Below are 11,928 nucleotides of genomic sequence, written 5' to 3'. Positions count from 1 at the left end.
CTGCCCCCGCGTTGCGCCCCGCCCCCACTCACCCACGCCCCCGGGGTCCAACCGCCCCCAGGAAACACCTCCGCGTCACTGCACCGCTCCCAGGCCCCGCCACCCCGCTACATCCAGGCTATTCAGCTTCGTCCCCGGCGCCCCGCCACACCTTAGAGCCTGAACCCCCCCAGGACACACCTCCGCGCCGTCGTCAGGAGCTCCTAGCCAGGATTCTCTAGCACTTCGCTTTCTGGTGGCGCAGTGGTAAAGAAAACGCCTGCCAATGCAGGAGATCCAGGTTCCATCCCTAGACTGGGAAGATCCCCTGGAGAAGGAAACGGCAACACGCTCCAGCATTCTTGCCTGAAAAAGTCCATGGACAGAGGAGTCTGGTGGGCTACAGCCCATGGGGTCGCAAAGAGATAAAGAGGCACGCACTATTCATAAAGTCCCGGGGCGGGGGCGGGGGGTGGTCATGTTTCTACTAAGAATGTCGTGCCTGGAGCCATGTCGTGTCTGTCCCGCTCCAGGGCATCGTACCCCTCTAGCTCTGCCCACTGTCCGCAGTGAAACTGATTATCCTTTAGCATGCTGGGATCTCCTTGTTTACTGTGTTTACTGTTCCAAACTTGTCCGATCCAACCAAGCCCACCGTACAGTATTCCATTCCCTTCTTCCCTCCCACCCTAGCACCTCCCACAAGGAAAAAAAAAGAGCAGAAATCTTGTCCTCTGAATTACCAGTTTGTACGGCTCATTTCCTCATTTTAAAAATTGCTCATACGTCAACTATATTTCAATATTTTAAAAAACCTTCTCACAGACAACATAAAAATATGAAAAAAATCGCTGTTTGTTGAGCAGTTGCTAAGTCCCAGCATTGTGCAAGCCATTTTACATTGTTTTATCTAATTTCTCCCTGACTGCAATCCTACAGGGAGATGAGATTCTTTTCCCCTCTTTTTCAGACAAGGACTCTGGGGCTCTAGGAAGTGAAGTCACCATTCAAGATCACAGAGGTAGTAGTGGTAGAGGTTTAAATCCCAACCCAACTCAAAGTCCACTCGCAACTGGGAATCTACTTTAGAATATATTCTCTTGAGCAGCTAAACTTCAACCCCATTCACTCATTTATTCCATGAATATTTACTGAGATCCTATCTATGCCAAGGTCTGTAGAGGCACCAAGAATATAGAGGTGAACAAAAGAGACTTTAAAAGTCCTGCTTTTAGGTGCTTATATTCCAGTAGGAGGAGACAGGTGATAAACAGCATAAATAAATGAAAGATATAGTATGTTAGATAGTGATAAATGCAAAGGAAATAAAGCGTAAATAAGCAAGGCAGGAGAATATAAAATCTTCATATCCCCAAGGAATCTATGTCATTGGCTCATGGAAGGCTTATCACATTTACTTGCGCCTCTCCCCCATCGCCCTCCCCACCCAGCATCACCACACACATATCCTTTCCCGTGGTGAGGACAGGATCTAGCACATTATCTAAAGTGGAAATCGCTTTGGGGGGATATAGGATTAAGTGACCTGGATTCTAAGCCTTGGGCAAGTCTCTACCCCTCTCTGGGCCTCAGTCTCCTCCATCAGGATACGGAGGAGTTGAACTAGAAACGATCCCTAAGGTCCCTTCCAACTCTGACGCTCTCGGAGTCTAAGAATAGGGTTAAAGAGACTAGGGAACGGCGAAAGCTTCCCCACCCTAGCAACTGCTGCTAGACCAGGGCCATCTCCCGGTAGAGGTGGAAACTCCTCCCAGAATCGGGGCAGTCTTTTGGCATCCCATCATGCATAGCGACTTTGCCTCTCTAGGAGGCACGTTTCGGCCTCCTTGGTCACCACCTTCCCGTTGGATCCCGCCGGAGAGCGCTCCTCGTTCCTATGGCAACCGTGCCAGGTCCACGCGCAGACGGCGGGTGGCAAGGGTCAAAACAGATTCACAGAGTAGAAGACCTCGACTTGTTCTGTCCCCGCCTTTGGTGCGCCGGGCCTTTAAGTATCACGTGACTACCCTCCGGCTCGTCCCTTCTCTTTCCCCTCCCCAGGCCCCGGCAAGCGCTGGTGTGGACCGGAGGCTCCCGGCCCGGCGGACTAACTGGAGCACGGACGCTGCAGCCGGTTAGGCCGGTGCCCTTTCCCGGTAACTCCTTCCCGGCGTGACGCGCGGAGCCGCGGACGCGGCGGGGCCGGGCAGGCTCAGGGATCTCCAGTCAGTTCTTCCTCGTTCCGGGTCCCCGCTGGGCCCGGGGAGAATCCGGAGCCGATAGGGCCAGACCCAGGGCTCTCGGGGGCGGCGAGGGATGCGGCTGTCTCCTGGAGGGTTGCGACGATCGGCGGGAGCTCGAGGCGGGGCTCAGACCTAAGCTTGTCTCTGGGAGCGTCTGCCTGGTCCTGGGGATACTGCCCGAGGGCGATACCTACCTGTTGGGCAGGTTGTTTCCTGTCCTGAGGCTGGTACGGTCGAGCTGTCAGCAAAAGAACACAGCGCCCCGGCACTTGGGCTCTCTAAGTGGAGGCGACTGACACAGTTGAATAAGGCACTGGTTGCACTGCATGGTAGAAAAAATAATGGTAATAAATACTGCTTATTGGCTGCTGACCCCGTGCTCAGTAAATCCTATACCGTTTAACTCCCATGTCGAGCCTTTCAAGGTGGTGTTATTTTCACCCATTTTATGAAGGAGGACACTGAGGCTTAGCAAGTTTTAAGTAATTTGTCCAAGGTCATAAAGCGATGGAGGACAGATCCCAATGTTAGTCTGATTCCAGTCTATGTGCTTAACTGATAGCTACATTGCCTTCTCAGTTTTTAGTTTTTTTGTGTGTATTTTGTACGACAGGATAGATTATAGGTTGCCTTAACAAATAAGAAGCTTCTTTTTGTTTTAGGGTTTTATTCGGCATGTTTTCAGTCCTAAACAGTAGCCATCAGATTAGTCTTTGATGAAGACTCCGAGGTAGCATTTAGACTCCCACTTGTCAGAATCCACACTGTTACAGCTTTGGCTCCCTTAAGTAAGATATCACATTAGATGCTTGATGCTTAAGATGTTAGTGATTGTGAGAAACCAAGATAAATATGGGGCTTCCCTGATGGCCCAGATGTTGAAGAATCTGCCTGCAATGCGGGAGACCTGGGTTCCATCCCTTGGTTGGGAAGATCCTCTGGAGAATTCCATGGACTGTATAGTCCATGGGGTCGCAGAGTTGGACAGGACTGAGCAACTTTCACACAAGATAACACACAAGCAACACACAAGATAAATATGACCTTTGAAAAATCACTGTGTGATATCACAAAGATCATGATCCTGGAGTGTGTAAATATGTCCGTGCAATGGAGCACTACCTTGTTAACTTGACAGGATTACTTCCAAAATCCACAGTGAATTCAGTCACTACCCTCAGCGGAGATGGAGCTTTAACATTTGAAGACCATACCTGGTCTACAGTCTTTGCCATTAATGCCCCTCTGATGGCAAACTAAAACTCTTCTCACCACTTTTTCTCATCTGAGGTCTCCACTTATAGTTACAGTATCTCTAGTGATTAAAGACAGCTTCCTGTTTTCTTGTTTGAATGGGCATGGTGACAAGACAATTGGGGTGTGTGAAGTTGTAACTCCAGTTTTATTTTAGAGTATTTCACTTTCATCCTTGTACTTATTTAACTCCCAAGAACATCACAACTATCTTATTTTGTAGTTTTGCATATAGTAAATCTTACGATTTCATGAATTTATTTAGCAAGTGCTCAGAAAGGGATTCTCTAACCACATATTTTAGGTTTAAACTATTATTGTCAGACAACTTCCCCGTTGGTCCAGTGGTTAAGGCTCGATGCTTCCTTTGCATGGGGTGCAGGTTCCATCCCTGGTTAGGGAGCTAAGATCCTACATACTGTGTGATGTGGCCGAAGAAATTTTTTAAATAAATAAAGATTAAACTGTTATTGTCATAATATGTGAAATAGTATGTTAGAGATGTAGTTGCCTAGATTTCCCTATGTATGTTTTCTTGAGTTTGCTTATTATTTCTTCATCTTATTTGTTTTCAGTCATTTCTAAAGCTTTTCTAATCCAAGGATTTTGGAGAGTTGCTATCTTATTGCTCGTCTCTTCGTCTGTAATAGTTCTTATTTGTGATATTCAAAAATAGTAGCAAGGGTGTTCATTTAAGAAGGTGGGGTCAGGCAGCTTGGTACTTTTCCTGCAAAATATCTTTTGTTTTGTTTTTCATCTATACATCTTATACCTTTACATAAAAAGTCAGACTGTCCAGATTTCTACCACTGAAACTTATTGCCTCTTCAATCATTTCAGCTCTGGAAAGGAAGAGAAATGGAAGTGAAAAAGTTGAGCATTTCCTGGCAATTCTTGATAGTTCTGGTTCTGATCCTGCAAATTCTGTCTGCGTTGGATTTTGACCCATACAGAGTCCTAGGGGTCAGCCGAACAGCCAGTCAGGCTGATATTAAAAAGGCTTATAAGAAGCTCGCCCGGGAATGGTAGGTGAAACAAAGAAATAGAAGTTTAAAATAAGCAGTTTTAGCAGGAGAATGAAGCCTAAATTATGGTTAGCTTTTATTTGTCTCTGTTTCTGTGTTCATTAAATATATAATATATGTTTGTCTAACATATTTTATATGGGAGAACGTATATTCATGTTATTCTATAATTTTTTAGAATCCAAAGCCCAGTTACTATGAAACCCCTTTAGGAATCCTTTGGCTTAAAGAATCGCCTTGATACTATTTGCTTATTTAATATTAAAGTAAGTAGGAGGAAACTTTAATTAATAAATACATTTTAATATATATTATATAAATTATATGTATAAATATATAATATATATAATCAACAATAGATAAGCTGCCCTTCCCATGATACGTTATTCATAAAGTAACTCTTCATGAGTATCATTACTAAAGGGAACACTACCCAGTCCTATTCTCTAGATTATTAATTTCGAAGCTTTAAAAAAATTTTTGTAGTAAGAGCTTTTTGCTCTCAATTTAAAGAGAATATTCAGGAACTGAGTACATTACTTAAAAAAATTATCATATAGAAAAGTCTTAATTTTTACCTGTAGATGTTGTATATGCTAGGGAATATGCCAGTGTTTGTGATTTAGCAGGAAAGCAATGAATTTAAAGCTTATTTTGGACAAACATTATCAGTGCCTTGGACATGACAGAGTAGCAATGATGGATTATATAGCTGGAGGGGAGCCACGGGGAAGGAAGGGACAGTGAAGACACAGGTGACAAAAGCTGGGTGAGCCACCCGAGTAAGGAAAGAAAGTTAGGGATGGGAGCCATCATCATGCGCCAACTGCATGCTAGGCTCCAGGTTCTATACTGTTTTATCTCATTTAAGCCTTATTATTACCCCCATGAGGGCAGATATTGCTGTCCCTGTTTTTTGGGTGAGCAACTAGGCTCAGAGTTAGGAAGTCTGTATTAACTCTTGGTTCCATAGGTTGACCTTCTGCACCAGCAGGTTTATTGCTGTTTTGTTTTTTAATCACTTGCCTATCTGGGCAGAAGTGAGAGTGAGTGGGTTAGTCTGGGTGGGTAGGAAGTTAACACAGCAGCAAAGCTGCAACGTGCAGATGACAGCGCAGGCTGTGCCTGACTTTGCCTGATACCATTATTCTTCAGTGAAAAGTGCATCTTAGTATCCAGTTGGTGGTGGTAAAGGTGAAACGTAGTTTAAACTATAGTTTTGAATGTTTTGAATACCTAACTATTTTAGACCATATTCATGTCATGAGACACCCAGAATTGGATACTAAAAATGAAGTCTCTGATTGTGCATAGCCTCTCCAGGGATTCTACAGCAAAGTCACTTTCTTTACTACATCATTTCAATCTCCTGCCTCTCTGTATTTAAAGCAAAATACATAAATCTGCAATTAATTCATGAGGTAGCAACATTATTTTCAACAAGGTATAGCCTTTGACAAAATCTTAAAAGCAAAAATGGTAGCTTGGTTTTATGTATCCTATTAAAATGTATAGCTTTGACTTTTCTGTCTTCCAGAGCTGAAAAAGTTGTTATAATATAAATTAAATGAATCATATGCTTCACTTCCTTAATTAGATTCTCTTTAGGAGTGTTATGTCACCATAGATATAAATAAACTATCATCTAGTGAAAGTCTAAAATGTTACTTTACCCTTATATTTTCACTGTACTATTATTTTCTGCTTTTTAGGCTCTGGTAATATTTTATCATTGAAACTGTTTCATTTCATAGTGGTTTCATATCCAGTTGGCCCTCAAACAACATGGGTTTGAACTGTGCAGTTCATCTGAGCCCCCATGTTGTTCAAGGGTCACTTGTACACTGAAAAATAGCAATTTCCTTGTTTGACTTTTCATAATGAGCTACTCCATGGGGAATAGTTAATTACTGAATTCAATTTGTAGTTTTCCTCTGCTGTTTTATCACTTAATAGTATTTCTTACCCTGCTCAGGGCTTCCCTGGTGGCTCAGTGGTAAAGAGTCTTCCTGCAGTACAGGAGATGCAGGTTCTATCCCTGGGTCGGGAAGATCCCCTGGAGTAGGAGGGCTACCTACTCCAAGGAGATACTCCAAGGAGAATTGCTTGGACAAAGGAGCCTGGTGGGCTACAATCTATGGGGCTGCAAAGAGTCAAACACAACTGAGCGATTAACACTTACCCTGTTCAAGAGCTTTCTCTTTGCTTGGTAAAACCATTTTAAATTCCTTTTTAATCTCAGAAAAATGACATTTCTCTCCCAATAATTGTTTTATCATAAGTACTTTTCTTATGTCACCTACATTGGCAAAATAACTCCTCCAACCCCAAGAAAAAGGCATCATAAAATTTGATTTGAAGCAAATGGGTACAACATGGTCAGTCCCCTAAACAGTAAATCGATTTGTCTGATGCTTTATTATTTTTTTCTATCTTCATTTTTATTCCCTTAAAGGTAGCCCCTTCGTTTTTATTCCCTATTTGTAGATGCTCAATGGATACCAAATACAAATTTTTCTTTACTTTGAAATTTAAAAGTTGCATATTGTATTGTGGGCTTTCCTGGTGCCTCAGACAGTAAAGAATGTGCCTGCAATGTAGGAGACTGAGATTCAATCCCTGGGTCGGGAAGATCCCCTGGAGAAGGGAATGGCAACTCACTCCAGTGTTCTTGCCTGGAGAATTCTATGGACAGAGGAACCTGGCGGGCTACAGTCCATGGGGTCACAAAGAATCAGACATGACTGAGTGACTAACACTTTCACTTTCATTATATTGTAGTCTGAAATGTTGCTTATACACTGAACATAGCATTGGATGGTGCTTTCCTAGAGGTGAATTTATCCTTTTCTAAATGTTTTCAACTTTGCGGTATTTTCCCATAATCAGGAAAATATTCCTTATAAGCTGAAACGGTCTTGTGGTTTCCTGCCTGTCCTCGGGCCTTGGCTTCCTCTGTTTCAGGATCTGTGGTTTTAATCCAGCCCCCAATACTCTCTCTTCGGTTCAATCTCCTTAAAAGCCCCTTCTTCCCTTCTCTTCCCCCACCTACCGAGTTCTGTATGTTAAATCTGCATTTGTGCATCTGCATGATTTTTATCCTCTTAGCCTTCAGCCTGAGTTTGAATATTGAAAGCGCTTTTCTTTTTTCCTTTGGTTACATGGAAGCATATTCTGGAACCACCATCTTGTTTCCTTAAATCATTATTTTTATCACATTTAGCTGAGTTTTTTTTCCCACTAATATTCATAACAAAATTAAATACTCAAGGGAGGAGCGATGTTTAAATTCTCCAGCCAACAATTTGAAGTTCCTTTATTTTTAGAGAAGTCAGAATATTATAATTCAAATATGCTCCTGCTAGAATAAGTTGGTCAAGTTGTAAATTTTCTTATTCAAATATGCTTGGTACTGTTTTTAGTAGTCATTTGCTTCCCAGTGGGTTGTTTCTCTTTCCAGAACCTTTGCTAGAAGAAATTTACTAGAAGTTAGCAGTAGTGATTATTTAATAAATAAGCTCTGTAATAGAATCTCTTAATAAAATGAACATTGAAAAATCAGTTGGTATAAAACACTGATTTAGATGTTAGAGAGTTCTGAGGAAGTAAAACCCGGCCCCTACTTTCCAAGACTTTAAAATTGCCAAAGCTGAAATTGGTAAATATAAGAATATTACAGAATAATATATGACAGCAAGATAGATACAGTTAATTGCCAGCTGTGTATAATAGCAAATGTTAGTTCCAATATTAGTTGAAATCACTTTGCATAAACTGTAGACTTTTAAAACGTGACCTTGAAATCATTATCTATTTGTAAATAAAAGGCACTGAGACAGAATGGAATAACCAGGATAATATTGAAAATTAAAACGTTCTAATTTGAACATCAGCAACAAGATACCGTTTGGAACATGGTTATTACAAATTCATGGAGTATCCTAAAAACTGCTTTGTCCACCTGAGTTGTCAGAAGAAACATCTACATTGATATCATTCTAACATTGGGATGAAATGCTGCCATCCTGGGAAAAGAAGTTGGTTCTTACTAATAAGTGACCTTAGCCTTGGGCTCCAGCAGTGTTCAAGAGCAGATAAAGACAGATATACATTCCACCCTTCCTCAGTGAAAGCCTGGAACGCTATCTCGTGCTTTGAAAATGTGCCTAGCTAAAGCACTGTGGGAAGAAATAGCCTGTTTCACAGTTTCATTTACTGTAGTCACGTGAAGCAACTAATTGCTTCTCCCACTTATTTTTAAGGAACTGTTCTAGCAAAATGCCCTTCCATTTGCCTCTAACGTAGTGAACTCTGTGTACAAGGATGTTAATTAACCATGTGTAAAACATTAAATCCACCGTCACCACCTGCCCATTTGTGTTTCAGGCATCCTGACAAAAACAAAGATCCTGGAGCAGAAGACAAGTTCATTCAAATTAGCAAGGCTTATGAGGTATCGTGTCAAACTTTATGATGCATCTATTGGCTTTTGTAAAATTTATCTTAGATGATCAGTTTTGTAAAGTTTGGAAAGAGTATGCTCCCCATGCCCTTGACCCAGTCTAAATAGTGGTAGAGACAGCATTTTTTACTACATCCAATTTGTTGAAACCAGTGCCTACACACTCTGCTCTTAGAGAAACTGCCCTATTTTAAAGGCTTTAATTGGAGTTTTAGAGTAACCCTGAATGTCTACTTCCTTATGTTACATGCTCAATTTGGCAGCACAGGAGATTCGGGTTTGATCCCTGGGTCGAGAAGATTCCCCTGGAAGAGGAAACAACAGCCCACTCCAGTATTCTTGCCTGGAGGATCCCATGGACACAAGGAGCCTGGTGGCCTACAGTCCATGGGGTTGCAAAGAGTCAGACACGATTTAGTGACTGAGCACATATGCATACTAGAAGCTTACATTAAAGAAACACAGACCAGTTTGCCTGTATTTATTAAAGTGACTCAAGGTTACAAATACATTTAAGCACGAGGTTTTTAACAGTTTTCCAACATATCAGCTTAAGTTCATGTGGAATATGTAAGAAAGATAAGTCCGTGGCTTCCTGATTTGTGTTAGAGTAATGTTCTTCAACAGAAAGTGCTTAGCTCATAGAATGATGCTTCATCCTAAAATAGGTTCTTGAATTAGACTTCAAAGTTATTCCTCAGTAAGAGTCAACTAACATACAGTCACAGAATTCAACCCTATGGCTCCTTTTTGGTGTTCACAACTTTTCATACATTCGTTTGAATGAATTATTCCAACTTAGATGATACGACTAAGTCAACATTCTCATGGCTGAGCCCTAATGTCAAAGTTATGTTAAATTTAAGACTTCCCTGTCTATCCAGTGGTTAGGATTTCACACTCTCACTACCAAGTGCCTGAGTTCAGTCTCTAGTCAGATAACTAAGATCCAACAAGCCCCACGGCACAGCAAAAAAAAAAAGTTTTCTGATTTATTGATGTGTTTAGTATTATGATAGTTCAGAATCTTTAAAGCCAAGATGAGCCTGAGTAGCTAGCTACACAGTTGAAGTATTTTGGTCTTGAAATACTTAGTTTTTCTATTAAGAGAACAGTTTCACAGTATGTTGAGTGACTGCATTTAAAATATCAAATTGTGTTGTATCTTTACATTTATTTTCTTCCTTTATCTTCAAAGGTGTTTACAGGAAAGTCCTTTTGTGGCCCTTTTTTTGCTGTTTTGTCTTCTGAACTTCTTATTTTCTTCCCCTTTCTTTGTAGATTCTTTCCAATGAAGAAAAGAGATCACATTATGACCACTATGGAGATGCTGGGGAGAGCCAGGGCTACCAGAAGCAACAGCAGCAGCGAGAGTATCGCTTCCGCCACTTCCACGAGAATTTTTATTTCGACGAATCTTTTTTTCAGTTCCCTTTTAATTCCGAACGGCGGGACTCAATTGATGAGAAGTATTTATTGCACTTTTCACACTATGTGAATGAAGTGGTTCCAGACAGCTTCAAGAAACCCTACCTCATTAAGATCACCTCAGACTGGTGCTTTAGCTGTATCCACATTGAGCCTGTCTGGAAAGAAGTAGTTCAAGAACTCGAAGGTTTGGGTAAGAGCATTTTATTCCTTGGAAGACATTTATATAAGAGAAGGTGACTTTTATGTCTCTTGAATTTCTTGGGATATTGGAGAGAAGGAAGAGTTAGTGTGATTTCTCTTCAGAAATTCATGGTGACTGGAGTTTTCTGGGGACGCATTTTCAGAAGGGAAATGGGTAAGCCACTTTCATGCTACATTACTAACTTGAAGTCTGTGTGGTCTCCTGACATCTATTTGAGGGCCTGATACAGAGGAGAAACTTCAGAATTATTGGTTGAGCAGAGCAGCCCTCAAGTACCAGTCTTCATGCTGGTAGGTTATCCTTATGGTATTTGTGAGTTCACTCTGTATATTAATTTGCTAGGGGAGCCATAACAAAATACCACAGACAGGGTGGCTGAAACAGCAGAAATTTATTTTCCCATAGTTCTGAAGGTTAAAAGTTCGAGATCGAGTTGTCAACAGGTTTGCTATCTTGTGAAGCCTGTCTTATTGTGTTGCAGGTAGCCAACTTCGTCTGTGTCTGTGTGTTTGGGTCTGGTATCTCATACTCTCTTTCTGTGACCCTGTATTTAGTCACTCGTCATGTCCAACTCTTTGCAACTTCATGGACTATAGCCCATCAGGCTCCTCTGTCCATGGGATTCTCCAGGCAAGAATACTGGAGTGGGTTACCATGCCCTCCTCCAGGGGATCTTCCCAACCCAGGGATGGAGCTCAGGTCTCCCTCAAATCCCGTTTTAACTCGGTTACCCCTTTAAAGGCCCCATCTCCAAATGTAATCACACTCAGAAGTACTGGGGATTAGAGGGTCAACCTGTGCATTTTGGGGGCAAATAGTTCCACCTGTAACAAATAATATTCTAATTGTCATACACTCTCCATCACAGATTAGCCTTTCTTTTGTTCAGAGATATCACTTAGCTCCAGGATAATTTTAGTTATCCAGAGAGGGTATTTATTTTAATAACTTATAAAAGTTGGATTTACTTAATTAAATGTATGTCTGTTTTGTAGGCATCAGCAGGCCTACTTATATTTATTTTTTTTATTTTTGGCTGCACAGTATGGCTTGTGGGATCTTAGTTTCCCAATCAGGCATAGAACCCACAACCACTGTATTGGAAAGCCAGAGTCTTAACTACTGAACCACCAGGGAAGGTCCAGGTCTTTGTTTTCTTTTTAACATCGATTTTTTGGCTGTGTTGGATCTTAATTGCAGCTCTCGGGCTTTTCATTGCAGCACAGAGGCTCCAGAGCATGTAAGCTTAGTAGTTGCACTGCACAGTCTTAGTTGCTCCATGCCATTTGAGATCTTAGTTCCCTGACCTGTGTCCCCTGCATTGGAAGGCAG

General features: G+C 41.6%; 1 protein-coding gene across 2 annotated transcripts in view; it reads left to right on the top strand.

Moving 5' to 3' along the window:
• DNAJC16 (DnaJ heat shock protein family (Hsp40) member C16) overlaps positions 1,831 to 11,928 on the top strand; it is a 39,696-nt gene continuing 29,598 nt past the window's right edge. The window contains exons 1-4 of one of the 2 annotated variants that reach the window (XM_005690812.2): positions 1,831 to 2,135; positions 4,317 to 4,501; positions 8,888 to 8,954; positions 10,245 to 10,584. In XM_005690812.2, coding sequence (XP_005690869.2) covers positions 4,335 to 4,501; positions 8,888 to 8,954; positions 10,245 to 10,584 — 574 coding nt within the window. In that variant the 5' untranslated portion in view covers positions 1,831 to 2,135; positions 4,317 to 4,334. Of the gene's footprint in view, positions 2,567 to 4,316; positions 4,502 to 8,887; positions 8,955 to 10,244; positions 10,585 to 11,928 lie in introns of both variants that reach the window. The other variant, XM_013970253.2, reaches the window with a different exon arrangement.

The sequence above is a fragment of the Capra hircus genome, chromosome 16, assembly GCF_001704415.2.
Source record: "Capra hircus breed San Clemente chromosome 16, ASM170441v1, whole genome shotgun sequence".
Classification (NCBI taxonomy): Eukaryota; Metazoa; Chordata; class Mammalia; order Artiodactyla; family Bovidae; genus Capra; species Capra hircus.
Note: the sequence above shows the minus strand (reverse complement) of the source record. Positions and strands in the feature narration are given on the sequence as shown.